The sequence below is a fragment of the Diadema antillarum genome, unplaced genomic scaffold (genome assembly GCF_040938485.1).
Source record: "Diadema antillarum isolate AM-2024a unplaced genomic scaffold, OU_Dant_1.0 scf00000086, whole genome shotgun sequence".
Classification (NCBI taxonomy): domain Eukaryota; kingdom Metazoa; phylum Echinodermata; class Echinoidea; order Diadematoida; family Diadematidae; genus Diadema; species Diadema antillarum.
In genome coordinates, this window is record NW_027270975.1 from 3,135,743 (window position 1) to 3,158,990 (window position 23,248).

At 37.6% G+C, this 23,248-nt stretch overlaps 1 protein-coding gene across 1 annotated transcript; it reads right to left on the bottom strand.

Moving 5' to 3' along the window:
* Window positions 1–772: 772 nt before the first annotated feature.
* On the bottom strand, window positions 773–21,693 carry LOC139717970 (coiled-coil domain-containing protein 152-like). The gene is made up of 8 exons (XM_071629454.1): window positions 21,634–21,693; window positions 11,367–11,472; window positions 10,293–10,361; window positions 9,225–9,289; window positions 7,244–7,346; window positions 5,323–5,450; window positions 4,214–4,309; window positions 773–989 (listed from the first exon to the last, which is right to left on the bottom strand). Exons 2-8 carry the CDS (start codon window positions 11,455–11,457, stop codon window positions 864–866), a joined length of 678 nt encoding a protein of 225 aa, XP_071485555.1. The 5' UTR covers window positions 11,458–11,472; window positions 21,634–21,693; the 3' UTR covers window positions 773–863.
* Window positions 21,694–23,248: the final 1,555 nt, after the last annotated feature.

Genomic DNA, 23,248 nt, shown 5'->3' on the forward strand with positions numbered 1-23,248 from the left:
TCAAAATCGGGTTAGAAATGGCGAAGGAGTAGCATTTTGTAGGCAATGTACAATATAGGTCAAAAATCAAGGTCAAAGGTCAAAGAAGTCAAAGGTCAAAATTCTGTGTAGAAGTTTTGAAGCCCTCACCTAGTGCCATCATATAAAGCAAACGGAATCAAAATCGGGTTAGAAATGGCGAAGGAGTAGCATTTTGAAGCAAAATGTACAATATAGGTCAAAGGTCAAGGTCAAAGGTCACAACTGAAATTCTGTATAGAAGTTTCAAAGCTCCCATGTAGTGCTATCATATAAAGCAAACAGAATCAAAATCGGGTTAGAAATGGCGAAGGAGTAGCATTTTGAACATTTTGATCACACACGGACGCACGGACAGACGGACACACGGACACACGGACACACAGACACACACACGTACGGAGCCCGTTTCATAGTCCCCTGCTCGAACTCGTTCGGCGGGGACAATAAGTTCAGACATTCTGCATTAGTCCCCTTATGGTAGCATGGTGCATAAAGCAAAGATATTGTGGACCATTGAACCTTGGACAAACATCATAGTAATCATCAATATGTACAAACTGTACATGCATATATGTTTAGATGAACCACATTTCATGCATGTGGTTTATGTTTGCTACTTCCTTGTGACTTGACACATTAGTCTCAGAACACATGTTTGACCAAATCTCAGAATACATATTTTGACAGTTTCAGAGCCCACGTTTGAGCAAGTCTCAGAATGTACTTTTGACCAAGTCTCAAAATGCACTTACATCACACTTATGACCAAGTCTCAGAACACATTTTTGACCAAGTCTCAACACACTTTTGACCAGGTTTCGGACCACATTTTTGACCAAGTCTCAGAACTTTCTCTTTGATCCTGACATGCCACCTGTCTGAGTCTCAAGTCGCCTTTGAAGGTCTGCAATGGTGTGCTTTAAAGAGTTTATTTCCTGGTCTGCCTCTGACCTTGCATTCAGGAGTTTCTAATGGGATGTAGAGATATAAACAAAACAAAAAGTGTAACTACCATTATAACTAGCATAGTGACAATAAAATGTTGTATGCGTAACAAAATCAAAGCACAGAGTACATAGAGTTAGACTTGATGTGAATATCCAAGAAGTCACATTAGCAGCGGTCACACTGGCAAAAAATCGCAAAGTCTTTAAGATCTCAATCTTTTGCTGGTGCAACCGCAAACTTCCCACAAAACTTCTCGCGAAATCCTCCCACTCAAAATAGGGATATTCCCCTCACCCTCGCCGCCAACTTCTCAATCTTTTGCCAGTGTGGATGCTAGAAACTGGAACTTCACAAAGTTTTTCATGTCCTTCACCTGTTTGCGAACTGTGCCTAAGAAGCGCATGGTCATTGTGATAAACAGGAGAGTATTGTTACATCACAATCGCCAGCTGTCAGATGACGTACTCTTTCTTCTTTCTTGTTCAAACGCATTAGTGACTAAGACTTCTCCACTCAAAGATCGTTTGGCTGCCAGTATGAACGGATGACAATATATTACCTAGACTGTGATCTTGTGCCAGTGTGACCGCAGCCATTGAGTGATGTACATAGCACAGTAAATGAAAATGTGAGTGGTATGCATGCTGGGTACTGTGTACGCTATTTATTCCACAGGGTTTTTGTGTTCATTTTTTTTTTTTTGATTATTAGCAAATTTAACAACACAGGAAAAAATATCAACTCTGATCCCAACATGAATGCCGTGTACACACATACATTTCTCTGTCCACTACTGTACTCCACAATCTGGAATTTAACCACTTCCAAAGTTATCAGGAGGTCTTAAATCACGCACACACACACACACAAATAAGACTTGCTAAGTATTTGGCATATATGATATGTGAAAATTAGACAAGTTAACTTGATACAATGTCATTTTGTAAATCTTTGGAGTTTTTCAAGCAAAAATGTCACATAACTTTGGGGTATATGGCACTATCCTGCAATATAAAACTGATTGGACCTTTGGTCCTTGCTGCAGTCATGTCCATCTATAACAGCGGCCACCTACTTTGTGCTGCCACTACAAACTTTCAGAAAGGGAAAGTCTATGTTAGTCTTTGCATGTATGTTAGGTGTCTGGGCCCTAGTTGCCACAACTCTGTATCTACTTTGTCTCCCTTGAACAGCATTTAATTCTCTGTGTGTTTTGCCAGGAATACAGACTGAAAATGGTCTGTTTGCCTTCTAGTTTCAAAAATTATAACATGTATTCTTTCTATCACTGTTTCGGCATCTCAGTTTTAGTGCCAACCAAGTTATTAACCCTCCCCCCCCCCCAAAAAAAAAAAAAAAAACAGCAACAACAACAACAAATACAGTGCGTGGGGGTTATGAGGATTTGAAGGTCATTTGCATTAACTGACAATGATTTTCCAGACATCTGTGACAATTGGCGAAGAGTGTGTGCATAGCAATTGGCAAACAAGGAAAAGTAGAAATTACGCGGTGCGTAATATATGTCCCCGCCGGAAGTAGCATTTTGTAGCAAAATGTACAATACAGGTCAAAAATCAAGGTCAAAGGTCAAAGAAGGCAAAGGTCAAAATTCTGTGTAACGTTTTGAAGCCCTCACCTAGTGCCATCACAAAAAGCAAACGGAATCGAAATCGGGTTAGAAATGGCGAAGGAGTAGCATTTTGTAGCCAATGTACAATACAGGTCAAAAATCAAGGTCAAAGGTCAAAGAAGGCAAAGGTCAAAATTCTGTGTAGAAGTTTTGAAGCCCTCACCTAGTGCCATCACATAAAGCAAACGGAATCGAAATCGGGTTAGAAATGGCGAAGGAGTAGCATTTTGTAGCAAAATGTACAATATAGGTCAAAAATCAAGGTCAAAGGTCAAAGAAGGCAAAGGTCAAAATTCTGTGTAGAAGTTTTGAAGCCCTCACCTAGTGCCATCACATAAAGCAAACGGAATCGAAATCGGGTTAGAAATGGCGAAGGAGTAGCATTTTGTAGCAAAATGTACAATATAGGTCAAAAATCAAGGTCAAAGGTCAAAGAAGTCAAAGGTCAAAATTCTGTGTAGAAGTTTTGAAGCCCTCACCTAGTGCCATCATATAAAGCAAACGGAATCGAAATCGGGTTAGAAATGGCGAAGGAGTAGCATTTTGTAGCAAAATGTACAATATAGGTCAAAGGTCAAGGTCAAAGGTCACGACTGAAATTCTGTGTAGAAGTTTCAAAGCTCCCATGTAGTGCTATCATATAAAGCAAACAGAATCAAAATTGGCTCATAAATGACAGAGAAGTAGCAAATTGAAGATTTTGATCACACACGGACGCACACACGGACGCACGGACGGACGCACGGACGGACGCACGGACGGACGCACGGACGGACACACACACGTACGGAGCCCGTTTCATAGTCCCCTGCTCGAACTCGTTCGGCGGGGACAATAAAGCCAATTAAAATCCTTTAAGGGTTATTCTTTTGTTAAACTTAACAATAATTTCACATTATTACTTTGCTGTCAGATAAACCTCTGCTTTTCTATTTCTACATTTATAACAACACTTATCATTTCACACTATAACACTAATCATTGTTTTCAATATTATCTACAAATGATAATCATTGAGCAAGCTTTCCTATTTCATTGCATCAATATACTTCACCAAATTTCAAATACATCCATACACATACATAACAACGTTTCTTCAGGGCGGTGAGTTGGCTCAGTCAGTAGCACGTCTGCCTCCGACCCAAGCAACCCGGGTTCGAAGCCAAGTCTGGACTGAGCAACGTTGTGTGTAATCATACCGTCCCATCTAGTAAGAGATAGAACGCTCTGCCCCTCGGATATGACATAAAATGGAGGCCCCGTGTGTGAGAGAGTCACAACTCATGCACGTAAAAGATCCCGCTTCATTCATTCATCGTACAGAGAAGGGTGTTTAACCCCGTGAAGTGGTCACGCCTCACATCCAAATGGACCCCATGGAAGACCAGCTTAGCAAAGCTGAATATGGGCTATCGAGCCATCTTCTCAAATGGAAAATGAACAAACAAACAATCCATGTTCGCAAATTTAGGTCTACTCGATGCAGATTTTTTTTTTTAAATGTGTGTTATGTTAACTTTCCTAATAATTGTTATTGTAGACACAAAAAATATTGGCAATGAACAATGGTTATTGGAGTTATGAAATTATGATCACTACCCCACAACCTACCTGTCTGAAGATGTCATTGCCCTTGTTTGTGACACGTGTGTTGTGCTGTTGAACCCGTGAATTTTCTCTCTGCAGTTTGAGGAGCTTGGTGTCATACTGTTGGTCAAACAAGAATGGGATAATAGGGTACACATTTGACTTGTGATGCAAAAGTGGTGAAACTCAGAATTTTTACTTTGACCCTTGATCATTATTTCCACAAAAAAAGGCCCAATTCAATCAGAAATTGCAAGATAGCACTACAGCCAAGAGCACTGTGAAGTGAAGTAGCATCAATTATTTTTCAAGTCATCACATGCATTGTAATAGTTTAGAATATGACATTTCAGCTGATTTTACCACACAACACTTGAAACTGGGAATAGATTCCACAGAAACAGTACAGTACTATAACACATCAGTAAAGTTTAAGGAAAGTTGGACAATCCATTCACAAGTTATGACTTTTCAAGGTTTTTATTAGTAATTATAATAATGAAATAATGATAGTAATATAAAGCACTTAAGTGCCATCACTGTAGTGTTACTATTTTGAAGCACTGAGAGGTCCATAACATGACAATAAACCAACATAACAAATGTGTATCAAAAATTAATTATATGCAAAGGAAAACAGAGAGAGAGCCCTGTCTTCAATGTATCATAAGAGTGTAAATTATGTACTCTACAGGGCAGCAGATTCCACAAAACACGAGCAGATGCTATAAATGATCTTTCTCCAACTGAAGACTAGATTCTTTGTGACCAACACTACATCCAATTAGATAAAAAATTTCTACTGGGTATTCAAAAATTAAATCAAATACTTGGAAATACTGAGGAGCACAACCATGAACAGCTTTCCAAGGACATTTTCTTTGTAGCGTTCCACTACTGTGACATCACAGACTGTTAATTTAAGCACCAGTTTAATAGAAAGTTAATTAACTATTGAACGGATTGCCCAATTTTCCTCAAACTTCAGTGATGTCATGTGTTATAATATATTTCTACAGTCAATGAATCCACATAATTGTATATTGAGGTTGGGGTAAATGCCCCTTCATAGGACTACAGTTAGCCTTTGTTTAGACTACCTTTGCAGGCATAAATTGTTTTTCACTTTTTACCTCGAGTCTGAGTCTGGCCAGCTCTGTGTGCTTCTCTCGCTCCAGATCTGCAAGTTCTCCTTGGAGCCGACTGATTTCAGACAGTTTGTGCTGGAGGCTCTGTTTCAGCAGTCCTACCTCACTCTCTCCTGCAGATAGAAAATCAACATTACATTAGTTTTCCAGGACCCTTGGCATGAGTAGTGATGACAGCCATGTACTTTCGTCTAAGAGAAGCATCTTGGAGAAAACGTTAGGATGATTTTATGATTGACTGTCCATGAATTCAATTTTTTTTTTTTTTGAACAAAGCTGAATATTGTATTTCTATTAGAAGATGACTAACATCTAGTTTGCGAGCAAAGTTGTAGTCACATAGCCAAGATGATCAAAAACTAAAAAACAAGAGTCTCCCTTGATGTTCCAAAGTAATGATTTTTGTCGAGCCCACCGGAAGTGAGGGGAGACTAAGGGATCGCCTGCGGCGTCTGTCAGTCCGTCGTCCATCCGTCCGTCCGTTGTCTGTCCGCTGTCTGTCCGTAACGCTACAAAAACTTCAATAACTCTTTACTCTGGGCTTCAATTGCAATCAAACTTCAAGGGAAGATGGGTCATACAAGTTTCACATTTTATTATATATGAAGGTCACCTCAAGGTCAAAGCTCACAGGCAGGGGTCAATGAACTTTTAGAGCCCAATGTTAAGTTTTTATGGCACGTTTCTATTATGGGTCATAACTTTTGATCCATAACTCCATTTGTGACCAAACTTGGATGGTAGAATGTCCCTTGGGAAGTGAATGGTCACAAGGTCAATGGTCACAACCATGGGTCAACAAACTTTTCGAGCCCAATGTTAAGTTTTTATGGCGCGTTTCTATTATGGGTCTTAACTTTTGATCCATAGGTCCGTTTGTGACTAAACTTGGATGGTAGATGTCCCTTGGAGAGTGGATGATCACCACAAGGTCAAAGGTGACAAGCAGGGGTCAACAAACTTTTATAGCCCAATGTTTTGTTGTAAGTTTTTATGGCGCGTTTCTATTATGGGTCATAACTTTTGATCCATAACTCCATTTGTGACTAAACTTGGATGGTAGATGTCCCTTGGGGAGTGGATGGTCACCACAAGGTCAATGGTCACAAGCAGGGGTCAACGAACTTTTAGAGCCCAATGTTAAGTTTTTATGGCGCGTTTCTATTATGGGTCATAACTTTTGATCCATAGGTCCATGTGTGACCAAACTTGGATGGTAGATGTCCCTTGAGGAGTGGATGGTCACCACAAGGTCAAAGGTCACAGGCAGGGGTCAACGAACTTTAAGGGCCTCATGTTAAGTTTTTATGGCATGTTTCTTTTTTGCCATAAATTTTTACCTTTTTATCTCTCTTTATCTGTTATATCTCTTTTTTTTTAACCGTTACATCCCATTCGCGTACAATTTCTTGTACGCGAATGGGCGAGACACATTATGGCACTTGCCTTGTAATAGTAATGATATTATTACTGGTACCATTTCATAATACAGTGTGCTCTCATTATAATGAACATGGTAACATTATGTACAAAGAAATTTTGTTACAACAAAGTAAAAATGCAGATCCCAAAACTATTAGATCTGTATAGATATACATGGACACGCATCTCTTTAAACCTAAATTTTTCAGCTACGACAAAATTTTGAAACAACAAAAGAAAAGTGCTGGTCCCACAGACTTACAATGGAAGTCACCTGTATTGTAAATGAGGATCAATACTCCAAAATAGCAATAAAAAATGAACAAGAGCAATCTACTAGATTGCATCAAATCCCTGGAAAAACAAAAAGTGGCATGCATCAATATGTAACTCTAAAGGCTGAAATTGTCATGAACGGTCAAAAGCAGAACAATCATGCATTCGAAAAATAGACATTGAAACCAAAAATAACTATGGAACCTACTTTGAGAAGTAGCAGTAGCTTTAATTTTTTCAATTTCTTCCTTGTGAGCCTGCCTTAACTCTTGCAGCTGTGCTTGAGCTTCTGATAAAGTCAAGGTATGTTCCTGGCATATGTTAGATTAAGAAGATGGTTGTCATGATGGCAGGAAATTGCACACAGTGCAGAAAAAGAAGAGTACACAAATGATGTAAAAGACTTTAAGATAAATCACACTTATTCACACAAAGAAAACGTCTTATCTTAAACAACAAGTCTTCTTTCATGTCATCTCCATCAACATTCATAGGGTATACTACTCGTCCTCGAGATCATGGTCCTCATAAGCTGTGGTTTTCAGTATTCAGAGTGAATTTTGACATGTTGAAGCTAGTGTAAATTGAATCAAATTGGTATTTATGAATATGGAAAGTAAATTTTGAATGCATGTTCATTTATGATTTGATTTGTGGCTTAACCAATGGCCACAATAGATTGCAAATCAAGTGGGATACATACAGTATGTGCATATCTTATGCAATGGAGAGGGAGCAGAATCTGTGTAAGTTTATGTTTAGTCAGTATAATACAAATGTACAGATATAGTTATACAGGTGGGTATTGTAAACAAATTGTCTTATTGGTTGTGAGTCTTATGTGTTATGACCAGGTTGACAAGACATCAACACAAACACCACATACATGTACATGGCTGAATTGTTGAAAAAGTGTGCTACGAATATTGACATCACCTGTGAACATTGTCATGAATGGTGACTGGGAAACCTACAGCATGTACTGCACATAACACTGCAAAGAGGGGTCTGGCAAACATATCTTTCACTATATGAGTTCAATGTACACCTTTTATGGTTTGTTTGTTTGTTTGTTTGTTTGCTTGCTTGTTTGTTTGTTATACATTTCTGGGGAGTGTTACCCCAGCAATCAAGGAGGGTGTTTCCTTGGTCTTGACCTCAAGTAGGCCACTACATTGGCCTACCAAGTAGCTGGTTCTTTCCCACTTTTCCTACAGTTTTCATGGGTATGCCCAGGTTGGAAGGTTACTAAATGTATTCCCCCACATGCATTGACTGATTTATACATCGAATCAGAAATAACAAAAACTGTTGGAATATTGGCAACATGCATAATGAAGCCATTACCCAGTGAAAGCATTCATAAGCTCTATGTGCCTTCAAAAATTTACAACGTAGTATAACATTGGTAGTGTATTGGGGCACTACGGTGTTGTAATGTATAAATGGTATTATGGAATGAAGACCTTACCATACATTATTATGCAAATACTCTGATTAGAAGGTTAAAAGATAGACAGGCCTAATGATAACTCTTCCAGATTCCTTGTGATACAAGCAAATTCTCTATGGCAGTTAAATTTGCCTATGGTGCAGCACTTGAAGATACATGTAGGCCCAGAGGAAAGAGTGATGTACCACTGTACAAGGCTGTGGCTTAAAGGGTGTGTACAGTTCTGGTCGAGGTGAGGATTTAGCTTTTAACGTTTTGCGAGGTTTTCAGAAACCACTCTATGAGATGTCGAAGAGCATGCAATTCTAAGGGGGATTAAAAGTTTATTCAATGAAAATCGGTTTTGAAATGGCTGAGATATCCAAAAACAAGGTGAAACAAAGAGATTCTAATAAAGTTGTGGCCTGTCGCCTTTTATTATTATCACTATTTTGGATATCTCAGCCATTTGAAAACCAATTTTCATCAAATAAACGTTGAATCCTTCTTAAAATTACATGCTCTTTCATATTTCACAAGAGGTTTCTCATCATCTCACTTAAGAATGTTCAAAACATGAATCCCCACCTCAACCAGTACTGTACAGTTCCCTTAAGTGCAAGCAGCTTTCTGTCAGTAAATGTTAGTGATGGGGACACTTGGTAGGTGGGTGTGTTTGAAGCTGAAAGAACATGACATCGACAACCTACTAGATTTAGGCAGAGAAAAGACTTCTGGCAGACCAGTGATTTCTTACCTCTCGTACAGCTGCCAATTCATCTGCCATATTGGTTACTTTCTCTTTCAGCTGCTGGTTTTCATCTGCATGTGAATTTAAACAAGGCTATTCACTTCCAGATACATTATGTTTTTACAAGCTTATTAGAAATATTCACTGAAGAAACTTAATCACTTATAAAAGAAAAGTCAATAAGTATGTGAGCACAATAGATTGTGTCTAATTTATACAATGTCAAAGAAGTGCTTGAAGTGCATGGGTATACAATAGCATCTCATTTTTTCTATGGCAAATAATGTTTAAACATGTCATTCTCTATGTCTACAAAAAAAAAAAAAAATATTGGTAGCTATGTACTGTAAAACCAGAAATGTTCGCCTGCATTTTGATTTTGCAAATTTTGCAAGAGCCAAGATGATATGCGAAATCAAAATGCACACGAAAGTTCTTGTCTACACTATGCAGTGAATGCTAGTGGGAATTTGCGAAAATTTCTTTCTGCGAAAAAGGCAGTCTGTTCCAATTCACGAAAATTTCATGCCACAGAAGTATCTTGCTTTACAGTAATAGCATTTACTCATGAGCAGGAATATCATTCAATTCAACAATTTGATGTCAAATATACGTGAATGCAATAATGCTCAATTTCAGGAATTGTATAATGGTGATTTATCAGCAACTGGCTTATGATTTATCTTTGGTTTGCTGCTTTCATAACTACTTTTCATTATTTTTTTTTGACACTAGAATACTTAGGGTTAAAAATTCATGTCAACATAAGGTAATTAGCACAACTATTATAAGATTTCTCATATCAAATTCCTCAAATTGGGAGATTGCCTTTTTAAGTATGTATGATAGTCTGCCAAACTTCTAGCTGTGATGGTGAGGCTAGTCAATCATTACCAGATATTATGTTCACAAAAATTGTCAAGATTGGGTTCTAATACAAAACCATTTCAGATCACTTGTTGCGTCTGACAAAATGACATATACAATGAATAGCCATTAACTAAGCAATTTGTATGCACACATTCATCAAATATGAACAATGCCCAAAGTGTAGAGGTCATATATTCTACCAACCTTCTAGGTCACAGCTCATCTTCAGCATACATTGCAACTTGCTCACCATCTCCCGTGCCTGTTTCAGCTCTAAACATTTATTACCACCAATAAGGGAAAAAACAGGAAACATTCAGACACGCATACGTGGAATTGTTTACACCTGCTTTTTACAGTTCAGAACAACATCTTGATGTATCTTATTACCATGGCACAATATCTTTTTAATATCAAAGGAGAGATTCTTAGTTTTATTGACATTGGGTACATTAATATTCATTCTCATCTCATCCAAAACACCAGCATTGTTAAAAATCATGCTAAAAGGTTGTCTATTGCCACATTGCCCAATCAAACTCTAGATATGGTTAAAAGTTAGAGAGTAAAACAAAGCTGTGACAAGATTTGGAGATTAAACATACAGCCTACTGGACAGAGTTTGTTGACCCTAGACAAGCATCATTCCAATCAAAATCTGGCCTTGGTCTTCAAAGACAAAAACATCTGAATAAGAATTTCCTCTACTGCCTCTCTTCACAGCTGAGGAAAAACTTTTCATTGCTTTGTACAGTGTTGTTTAGGGCAGTTATTAGCACATTATGCATTTCAGTGTGTCTATGCCTCACAAATTAACGAAGGAACGAGGATTATTTCAAAAGGCGTTGTTATGTTTGCGTATATTAAGACCTTTGAGATAAAGAAGAACTACTGCAGGGCTTCTGGGGGGTGTTTCATCAACGTTTGTTTGCACTGACAATCACCATAGTAACAGTCAGTGACCAGAGCATCTCATCCAATCAATACCAAGGATTTTGCTGAAATTGTCAGCACTGATAAATGTTGATGAAACACCCCCCCCCCCCCCCCCCCCCCCCGATCCATCTTCTTTTCAAAGTCTAACCCCAGTTTTTGCTGCCTGGAACCTGCCCTTGGACCCTATGACATAATATATTTCTTATTGAATCAGAGTCAGACTCTTTGTCTTACACTTATCGTTTCCATTCTAGTGCTGTTTTGCTTTTTTTTTTTGTTTCTACCTAATGCCATTTTATTTTAATTTTTTATCTATCAGTTTGTTTGAGAATCACAATTTACCTTCCATGGTATCGCTCCATCTTTTATTACTCAGTTCTTGTTGCTTCTGCAGTACAGTCACTTCAGTGTCAAGGCATTCCTTTTTATGCATCAGCTCCTCATAAGTCTTGAGGTAAAAGAACAAAAGAGACAAAACTCTTAATGAACTATGGAAAAAACAAAAACAAAAAATCTTGAGATATTATATGGACAAATATATCAGTTTTATTGTATGGACAATATAAATTTTTCTAACAGCAACCTCACCATTACACTATTATTGCCTCACTACATGCATTTTTATAGATATTGCGAATTACCAGAGAGGAAGGTACCAGAGAGGAGGAAGAACATCAGGCCATTTTGGCATTACATTAGTTGACCTATTTCTGTACTACAGGTCTCTCGACCTCTGACTGACAACATCAAGTTTTAACTTGTACTCAGCTGTTTAAAAGAAAAACAAAACAAACAAAAAAAGTCTAGTGACCTCGGTTCAGATGGTTTGGAACTAACATAAAACTTTACAAGTCAACATTACTATTGATGTTTTAATATTCCTATGGTTAGATCCCTTGCTCGACACCACTATGTCCCTTTGACAAAATTTGGAGACAAAGAAAAGTTACATACTGTATATCATTCAATACAAGCTGAATTCTCAACATAACATTTTTAATGTTGAGGATATTTCACAGAAGAAGTAAGATAAATTTCTATTCTTGCAATGTGTCATTGAAATCAAATGAAAAATCAGGTCCTTTTAGATTTTTTTTTCCATGATCCAAATCTTTCAATCTAGCAGATTTGATCTGTCGTGTCAAAGTAAGTACTCCGATAAAGCATGGTTCAATGGGCTTTTCTACTTTTTGTGGTTAAAAGTGTAATTTTTCCACTGCATAATTTGACTCACTGCTCCATATCAAACTGTAAAGGAATGTATTGCATTTGAAATGATTCCAGCATTTGAGGATATTTATAATGTAAACTGCTGTTTTGTATGGCGGGGGGGGGGGGGGGGGGGGGGGGGGGGGAGAGGGGGGGGAGTGCAAATGGGAATGAAACTGTGATGTTCTAGTTACGCATGCTTAGTGACGACTGAAAAGCCGAATACACAAGTACTGTGTTTAAAACGGTTAGAATAGAAAACCCTGTCTGATTCTGATGATTCCCTGTTCGAGCAAAGTTCCACACCCTTTTCAGTAGTGCACACATTCATTGTTGCTCTGAGTCCCACACTGAAAGAGAGAAAGCAGACTGAAGCCAGGGAGGTCTTTAGTGCGGTGAGAGTGCTAGTCCTTGATCTGCTGATCAGCGAATGAGCTCTCTTTTATCAAAGCAAGGAGCTGCAAGAGAGCTAGCACATGGGTATACACCTCAGCAGTGTTGATCAGGACATCAGCACAGGGGACAACTGAATCATATTCTATCAATGTATTAAATTCTACTCCATTCCTAGAAAATAACACCTCCCTGATTATATACATCTGCGATGACATAGTCAAGTTAAAACAACTGCAAAAGATATAGTCATCATAATGAAACTAGAACTATCACTCACTGTGATTAATATACCCCCACCCACAACTGAGGGAATTAGCTCAACCAGGATTAATTTCTTTTTTTTACTTTTTAATGGAAAAAAAATGTTACCATGGCAATGCACTGTTCAAAAGTGAATAAATGTATTGCTCACTGTTAGTCACATGACCCACATCTCAAATCAAGTGCTCAAAAACTGAGTGAGCAAGATAAATAAACTGACAATTTGTATGGTTTTCATTAAAAACTGTGTTATCATGGCAACACAATGTTGGACCTTAAGAAAAAAATGAAATTTGCACAATAGCTGTCACATGTGCCAAATTTCAAGCCAAATGATAAAAGGCTGAGGGGCTTAGTTGAATTCACAATATTAATGTATCATTTTCATTCAAAAATACTGTTACCATGGCAACACATTTTCAACACTGACAAGATTTTTTGCACATCTAGGTAATGTAGAAGTAACATGTGCCAAATTTGAAGCCAAAATGCTCTAAAACAGAGAGAGTTAGGAGAATCGAAATGTTTGTATGATTTTCATTCAAAATGCACTGTTACCATGGCAACACATTGTTCAATAATGATGAAATACTGTAAAACGAGGAATTTTTGCGTGCATTTTAATTTCGCGAATTTTGCGAGCGCCAAGATTCGCGAATTTAAAATGCACGCGAAAGTTCTTGTCTACACTATTATATGCATTGAATGCCAGTGGCAGTTCGCGAAAATTTCATGCCGCAAAAAAGGCCGTCGGCTCCAATTCGCGAAAAATTCATGCCGCAAATATATCATGTTTTACAGTATGAAGTTTGCATATGTCTGTACTATAGTGGTTGCATGTGCCAAATTTCAAGCCAAATGCTCAAAGACTGATGGAGTTACCTGAATCCACAATATTTTTGTATGATTTTCATTCAAAATGTGCTGTTACCATGGAAACGCATTGATCAACAATAACAAATGGTTAAGTTTGCACATCTACGTACCATAGTGGTCAGGTGTGCCAAATTTCAAGCTAAATGCTCAAAGACTGAGGGAGCTAGCTCGGCCGTAATAAGGCAAAACAACGTAACTCAGAATATTATGTTCTGAGAAAAACGAGTTTGAAAATTCAATTGGTTCCCATTTTTCCGTCATACGAGTAAAACACTTTTGAAGCAGCGAAGTTTCTAAGGCATTAATAAAGAATATCTCGGGAAAATTTCAGTAAAATAGGACCTCCCGTTTTAGAGTAATTGCCATGTTTAGAATAGATACAGCACTTTACCGAATCACAGCACTGTGCTGATGAGTAATTCTAGTTTGCCAAAAGAGCGTATCCTCACTTACGTTGTGCGAGAATCCTCACGCGGCAACATATCAATTAGGCAAAAGAACGTATCCTGACTTACGGCGCGTAAGCATTCTCCCGCGAAGCCACTTCAGTATGCCAAAAGAACGTATCTTGACTTACAAATATCTGCGCCTCAACCCTTTCATCAATGTAATTAGGCAGAATGACGTATCCCGACTCAATGGCAACAATCTCTATCATTTATTTACTTTGACAATTTTGTTAACTAGATGATAAAAGTCCCATTATATGTTTTTAAATATATTTTAAGAATAGTAAAACACAGTAGCTTGCAAAATTATCGATGCAATTAAACATTTTCATTTTTTTTTTCTGGAAACTTACCGAGTATATACTAAAATGTAATTAGTTGTTATCTACCAATTACCGTAAATTTTTGTTTTACTTCATTTACATAATAGTTTACAGTTTATTGAGATGTCCATTCTTTTCTATTATCTTTAAGTGTATGTTTTTTATCCCTTGATGTAAAATTTTTCATTGGGAACATAATTATATTTGGTTTATCATTCATGTTGAGTTAACAAAAACATGGATTTGGATTAATATTCACAACTACACTACGAGTTTGGGTAAAGTCTGTAAAATGGATTTCATTCAACTTCTTATGCCATGTGATACAATTAAGATGAACTTGAAATATGTATAACTTTTGGCATGAGTGGCAACTATTATGACTGTATGAGAAGTGGCAAAAAAAAAATAAAATGGGTATAAAAAAAGAATTGTATAGACATCTGTACATACACTTCGTTTCAAAGACACATACACCCATTTAATGTGTTAATATTGAGACTCCTATTTTAATTTCTATCTTTTCTTTTATTCATTCAACGATTTCCATTGAGATGAAAGGATTTGAACAGAAAGAATAATATTGTGTACTTTGTTTATCGCTATAAGTTGTTAATGTTTGGTTGATTGCATGAATTGTATCCGTAAGGTTAAAACTTCTAATGATAATATGGCTCAATTCTTTGAACAACAACAATAATAACAATGATTTATCAGGTAATTATAAATCCAGGTTCTAATGTTGTTAGGTGTAACTTGACCACACACACACATGCACACACACACACACACACACACACACACCGCAGACTTGTCAGAGGTGCAAACATTCTCTCAGTAGAATAACTTTGAGATAGACATGACAGAAATGTAGATGCAAAGACTAATTTACATCTTCTGAAAGGTTTATAGGGAAAAATGTGTGTACATCTGTTTCTCAAAGACAATAGCATTACATAAATCATTCGATTATTTGCAGGTCTTAAAAATATGAAATAGATATTTACGCTTTCTTTTTACAATTAAAGAGAGGGTTTGATATGCCATTATGCTTTTATCACATTGAAATCAAATCAGCAGTAACTAAACATTATCATGATGGTAAATAAGAAATAGAAAAATAAAATGTAATTTACTTCCCGAGTAAAGTAGCTTACATACGTACCACAGTTGAACAAAACCCTGGGGAAAAAAAAATTCTATTTCAATACAACAGAACATAATTTTGTGGGTTTTTTTTCTGGAGATTAGCTATACTATTACCATATCAGACCTTCGCATCATTTTTTACCTTGGAAGATCAAAACATCTACAAATTACAAATTATAAATAGCACACGTAACATTTTTAGTCCTGTTGTTGAAGAGTAGTATGAAGTAAATACTTGGGTAAAGAACAATTATTAGGTAGCTGAAACAAAGGGAAAATTTGCAACAGTATTTACTTTAAACATATTTCAATAAACGTCTTATCACAACAGTGATTTGCTGTGCTGCAATACATCTGCGTTGTCTGAGAGCTCCCGGAGGGATAAGGCCCAAAATAAATCAAAATTATGCAGGAAATAAGGATTCTATTTCCCTGGTTTTCTGAAATATGTTGACATGTGTCAATCGACATGATATTGATTTTGAGGGAAAGCATTTACAATAATATTTGATATGAACAAGTGATAGTTTTACCTAAGTTGATAGTCATCATTTCAAAGGGCAATGAGCCCTCATCATATTTTTTTTTTTTCGAAATAGAATCTTTAGTTTCAAATCAATATAAAAAAATCTTCCTTGTGCCTTCATAACGTGAGAAAAGTCATTAACACTTCACAGCTGAGTTTTGCGAGTTCTTAATTTAACTGTGAAAAATTTACCTGATCCTATATTTAAACAATCTGAGTGTTATTATTTTTCTTCTAGAGTTGACTGATCTAGTGCACATTCCACTCCATATTTCATGAGATTCTGACGGGCGTCCACAGCTGTTCTGAAATTTGTCCAGTTGCTCTTTCCTCTGCTTTTGAACTGCTCGGTAGACCACTGCAGGAAAATTTAAAAGAAACGGAAGAGAATAATTAACACAAAATAAGGCACTCTGCATTTTCCATAAAAGACAGCTAGTGAATTTCAACTCTGTTTTAGGTATATTATGTGATTAAATTCTTCATTAGACATGTGTGTAACAAATCATCTCTCACAGACCCCCCCCCCCCTCCAAAAATGCAAAGAAAATGAGAATGAGTATTTATGAAACACACTCACAATATCTATTATTCAACATCATACAAATAACCCCTTGAGGATGTACAATGCTGTGTTTGTTTTGAGAGAAAATGGTGATTATTTCATCAGTTTTTATTTAATATTAGTATTTTTTTTCGCGAAGCAATGAACTGTGAAATGTGGTATTCTCAAATTATCAGAAAGTCATCATCATGGATTCTGCCTTCTTTTCTTTTTTTTAAATAATTTTTCCAAATGCCGGCTTGTGTTGCAGTGATAATGACAAAGGTGGGGTTCATTTCATTTTTTCTTTGTATGAATTAATAGGTGATTATTCAACTTGTACCTTTTATTGTACTTGATACACTGCATTCCTTTTCTGTGCTGGTCTAGGCTGGCGTTTGGTGTGGACACTGAAAAGAGAGACAAGGAAATATGTATTTAAACACGAATGTTAATATTATCTCAAGTAGACGATTAGGTCTGAATATTTGAACTTTCCATAGTATTTAAAACCACCCAACTTAAGAATAAATGTTTGAATTCCATGAGCTTTTGCCCTCAACATTTTTATGGGGGAGGGGTGGAACTTATAACATGTATAGGATCTACCATGGCTACAATGCATTATATTGTATCGAAATGAAAAAAAAATGAATGTTTTAAACAATATGTACAGCTGACTAAAGTTGCACAAAGAATTAAAAAAAAATAAATCAGGCCTCCATAGTGAGCAGGTACAGCGTACCATTAAATACTAGGTGTTTCAAAAAACATTTCCCCCTTTTGATCATAAATATTTCAAAAACTATCCATTCGATAAAACTGTCATTAATATGAGTAATAGCTGGATAGTGTACAATTTGGTTGCAGGTAATTTGCACGTGAAAGCATAAATCAGTTTCATTAAATCTAAGATTGATTTTGAAGTAAGGTTTCAGATTTTGGTCAAATTTTAACCCTCTGTACAAAAATTGAACTTCACACAGGAACCAATGATGTGTATGTGAGTGTGTGCTGACAATGGCCCTGAACAATGGACATGCCTGAACCACCTGTTGACTAGGCGTCAGTCTGGCGCTCCCTGGCACATGAATGCTTAATCAATAATCCATGTGGATTGCCCTGGGCACTGCTAGTCTGAATTCATGCACGGTAAAGTGCTTGCAAACACCACATTTCATTCCAGCTGGCAATCATTTCCAAATTTTGCTTCTGACATATCACTAAATTTAGGATATAAATAAGCATGAATGATCTAAAGTTCCTCATTTTAATACAACTGTCTACTAATTAAATAGTCTGACAAATTTTTCGCTTTTTCGATAAAAAGAAATCATTTTTGGTAAAGAGTTCAGCAGCATTTATCATTGGGGCGATTTGTTTCAGAGTAGATTTATTTAAGGCTCCATATACACAAGTGTATTATACTCTAACTGATTTTCTTTACTTCCTGTCACCACGTTTACGATAGAACAGAAGGTATTCATCGTAATTTTGTTTTTCAGAAGTAGGGAGAGCACTGATGCGACTCAACGACAGTATCGACAGGCGTTTGAATTTACAGATACTGCCAGAGGCTGAATAAAGCCTAGCTGTGATAGTGGAATTTCTCATGAATGAATAATGAAGCATTCAGACCCTGGCCATTGTTCAGGACCATTGTCAGAGTGTTAACCACACACTCCCATACACACCCATTGACCCCTGTGCAAAGTGAACTTTTGTACAGAGGGTTGAAAATAGAGCAAAGTCTGGAACCTAACTTTGAAATTAATCATGGATTTCATGAAACTTATATATGCTTTCATATTTAAGCTACCTTTGACCAAATTGTGCACTATTCAGCTATCATTCATATCAATGACAGTGTTATCTGATACATAGTTTTTGAATTATTAAGAATCAAAAGTGGGAAATGTTTTTTGAAACACCTAGTATGACTTTATTTTTTAGGATAATTTTTAGTGGGTAGATTCCTGTATGTATGACAACGACACAATCACATTCTTCATTCTTTCAAGGAATAACAAACAAGATCTAAGACTACTTGTGTTTAACCAATGATGTATGCCAAACATTATTTTTTGTCCTTACTTTTCTTGCCAAAGTAATGATGTTAATGACATTATTAGAACATACCGTCTGCCATCAGTTCATGTTGCCACTGAAGACTAAATGGAATTCAACAGCATCAAGCTTTATTGTCATTAGCTTGAAGTCGAGTCTATAGGCTACTGTTTACTATAAAGCTGTTACTTTTTTATACTTTTAGACGAAAACTGAATTTGAGGCAGACGACGTCAAGTCGAATGATGTCGATGATTATAACAGTATATTGGGGTCCACTTAATTTATTTGCACATAGGTAAATTTCTTTTGAGAGTCACTAGATCTAATTGATCTACTACACCACTATAGTACGAGTATCTTACATTTATATAGTCCTTATTACATTAGTAGAACCACAACCACACCAATGAGCCACGTTTTGCCAAGCCACCGAAAGGAAAGGCTGTCATACTCATAGCGCTAAGTTTGCTCTTTATTTTCATAGCTTGCTGTGTTTTTGTTTATTTCTTTACTCATCGTTTTCTTAAATGTTAGTGAAAACTATTATCGAAAGTACTGGACACCTACACTAGCATAGCGTACTGTCGTCCACTCTGTACAGCCCAGTCGCCGTAGGCCTATTTCGCACGGCGTCTGGTCGGGCTAGATCAAACTTAGACCTGACAAAAAATAAATAAAACTTACCGGTGTTACCGCTGATTTTCTTTGTGGTGGCATTAACTGGTCAGGAGAATGTCCATTCCATGGCTGCAAAACAGAACAATGGGCATGACTTCATGGTTCACACTGCAGCAAAGCTTGCCTACCAGTCAACCAGAGAGTACTCTGCTGCACCCAGCTGCTGCCAGCTGTTGGCGCAACCGGCACGGCAGCAGCGGCGGCACTACATTCACTGCCGCGGCTGAAATGGATATGCAGCGCGTAGCCGTATGTATTACACATAGAGTTATGCAGCGTAGCGTGTGTTGTGATGGCCACGATGTTGATACGTTGTTTTGCCGTGCTGACTGTAGCGCGCATGGCCCTGATTTTATACAGCAAAGCGCTGTATGATGACATACGTTCTTTTGGCGTCGCAATTTCTTTCTTTTTACTTGAGAAACCACCATGAAAAAACGGTGTATGTAAAGATACGTTCATTTGCCGTAACAGCAAAAATGCTTTCTTTGTCATTTCTACACGTATCTCAGGTTACGTTGTTTTGCCTAGCTGGAAACGGCAAAGTTGTGAAAAAGGTGTGTGAGATACGCTTTTTATCTCTGAAATGGTAAACATTTGAGAATTGAGACATTCACCATTAAAAAGAGCGCATTTTATATAGGAGCCATATGCTCATAACTCAAAATGCCCAAATTTTGAGTTACGTTCCTTTGCCTTATCACGGCCGAGCTGAATCCATAATACATGCATCTTTACATGCTTTTTGGTGAAAAAAATGCTGTTACCATGGCAACGCATTGTTCAACACTAATGACAGATTAAGTTTGCACATCTATATGCTATAGTGGTCACATGTGCCAAATTTCAAGCCAAATGCTCAAAGACTGAAGGAGTTGTTAACTGAATCTACAATATTTTTGCATGATTTTCATTCAAAATATGCTGTTACCATGGCAACACACAGATCAACAATGACGAAAGATTACGTATGCACATCTACGTACTATAGTGGTCACATGTGCCAAATTTCAAGCTAAATGCTCAAAGACTGAGGGAGTTATCTGAATCCACAATATTTTCGCATGATTTTCATTCAAACTATGCTGTTACCATGGCAACGCACTGATCAACAATGACGAAAGAGTAAGTACGCACATCTACGTACCATAGTGGTCACATGTGCCAATTTCGAGCCAAATGTTAAAAACTGAAGGAGTTAGGTTAATCCACACATTTTTGTATGATTGGTTAACAAAAAACTGCCGTTGCCATGGTAACAGATTTTTTAACGCACACATCAAAGATGTTTGGCACAACTATACATTACATTGCTCACATATCCCAAATTCAAACTGAATTGTTACAAAACTGAGAGAGTAGTTCAATCCACATTTTGTAAGATTTTTATGAAAATCTGCCATTGCCATGGCAATGCAGTATGAAATACTCATGAAAAAGGTGTCTTGCACATTGGCCTGTGGTAGCAGTCACACATGCCAAATTTGAAGTTAATTGCTCAAAAAATGAGAAAGTAGTTCGATCCACAAGTTTTTATGAAAATTTGCCGTTGCCATGGCAACGCATTATGCGATATTGACAAAAAAGGTGTCTTGCACATCTACCTTTGATAGCGGTCACACATGCCCAATTTGGGGTCAATTGTAAAAAATGAGAGAGGAGTGCGATCCACAACATTTTGTACGATCTTTTAAAAATTTGCCGTTGCCATGGCAACTCATTGTGCAATACTAACGAAAAAGGTGTCTTGCACATCTTCCTTTGATAGCGGTCACACATGCTAAATTTGGGGTAAATTGGTCAAAAAAAGAGAGAGTAGTTCAATCCACAAGTTTTCATGAAAATATGCCACTGCCATGGTAACGCATTACGCAATACTAACGAAAAAGGTGTCTTGCCCATCTACCTTTGATAGTGGTCACACATGCCAAATTTGGGGTCAATTGCTTAAAAAATGAGAGAGGAGTTCGATCCACAAGATTTTGCAACAGACCGACCGACCGACCGACCGACCGACCGACCGACCAACTGACCGGCCACCCGACCTCAGAGTGATTCCTATATAACCCCCCCCCCCCCCCTACACACTATGTGTGGATACGGGTGGGGGTATATGCAATTTGCATACCTGCTGCCATGCTCTGAATTCTTTCACTAATTCATCCAAGTTAATTCCCTTCTCACTAACTTGACTGTGGTCTGCCATCTTGCAAAGAGGCTAGCTGTTCCTCCTTCCAACAAGTGTAGGGCCAGAGTTGGTCATCGATGTCTAGAGCGAGGCATATGTTTAAGATACAATAAAATGGATCAATCATCAAGAATGGACCATGTTGGCTTTTCTCAGCATAAACAATTTGCCATTATTGTACAATTTGTAGATTGCCAAAATTGTGAATGTTGATGTGTATCGTATACTACTTAACGTTAGTATTTTCTTCCCCATAGGTGTTTTTTTTTAAAAGAAAACAACGCCTAAATGTACTTCAATTGTATCAAAATACCACTCAAATGAAAGAAATTGACAAGTATAGAGCTAACTTGTTATAGCATTTGATAGTAAATGTGTATCTAGGGTGGTATTCTGAAAATCTTCCTAAGTTTCTTCCTAGGTCAGAAACTTACGAAGTGCCTAGGAAAGACAAAATTGGTATTCTGAAATTTCTTCCTAGGCACTTCTTAATGCAAATTAGGCCATCCTTATCCCCGCCCACGTCCTTTCCTAAGCCAATATGAAATGCCGTATCATAAGGAACTAACCAATGACAATCGCATATTACTATGACGTAGGGTCAAATACACGAGTGCGCGGCATGTCCCCTTTCTCATGCTCATTTCCCGCATCAAAGTACATGTGCGCGCAATGACTGACAAGTGCGCCTATCACGATGCTTGCAGTTTGCTATTCTTAATTATAAAATGGGTTCAAGAATGTAGCCAATTGGAAGCGCTGAAATGAGTCACGTGTGCGTGCATTATTTTCTTCAGGTAAGCACTAAGAAGAGTCTCTCTTCCACCTCCCTGGCCTGACGTACGTCACAATGTTTTACACTAGCAGTGCGCACTCAATCAGTTGTTACAAGTGCGTCACGACGCGCTACTATACGCGCTGTCAATCCTGTAAACAACTTCTAGTTCGGGCCGCGGGCTGCCACAACAGCCGGCGGCCTTTCTTGTGCATAACAGTACGTGGCGTACGTATACTCTTATACGTACGTACAGTACTAGGTGAGTGTGCGGGATTTCCGAGTGCGACGTGCGTAAATGTTTGGGACGAACATCTTCGGACATCTTGACTTTTGAGCGAGTGCTACATGTAGCTGACTGGTATTGACCCACAAAGGTACGTGAATAATGCTGTTAGTTTTCGACCCATTTTATAAAACTAATGATGCACAGGATTATTTCGTGGCGTTAGTGAAGGTGCGGCTCACTCTCGAGTATTGACAACGGTTGCAAACATGCACTCGGCTGCGCCTCGTGCATGTCGCACCATTGTCAATACTCTCGAGCGCGCCGCACCTTCACTAACACACTCTATCCTGTGCATCATTAGTATACAACGTACTTAGGACAGAGGTGGGGCTTTCCTAAATATTTTCCTAAAATTCTTTCCTAAGTGCATTCTAGAATACCAACTTCTTCCTAAGTTATAAATTTGCATATTACCGCCCCCTTCCTAAGTTTCTTCCTAAGTCTACTTAGGAAGAAACTTAGGAAGATTTTCAGAATACCACTTAGGAAAA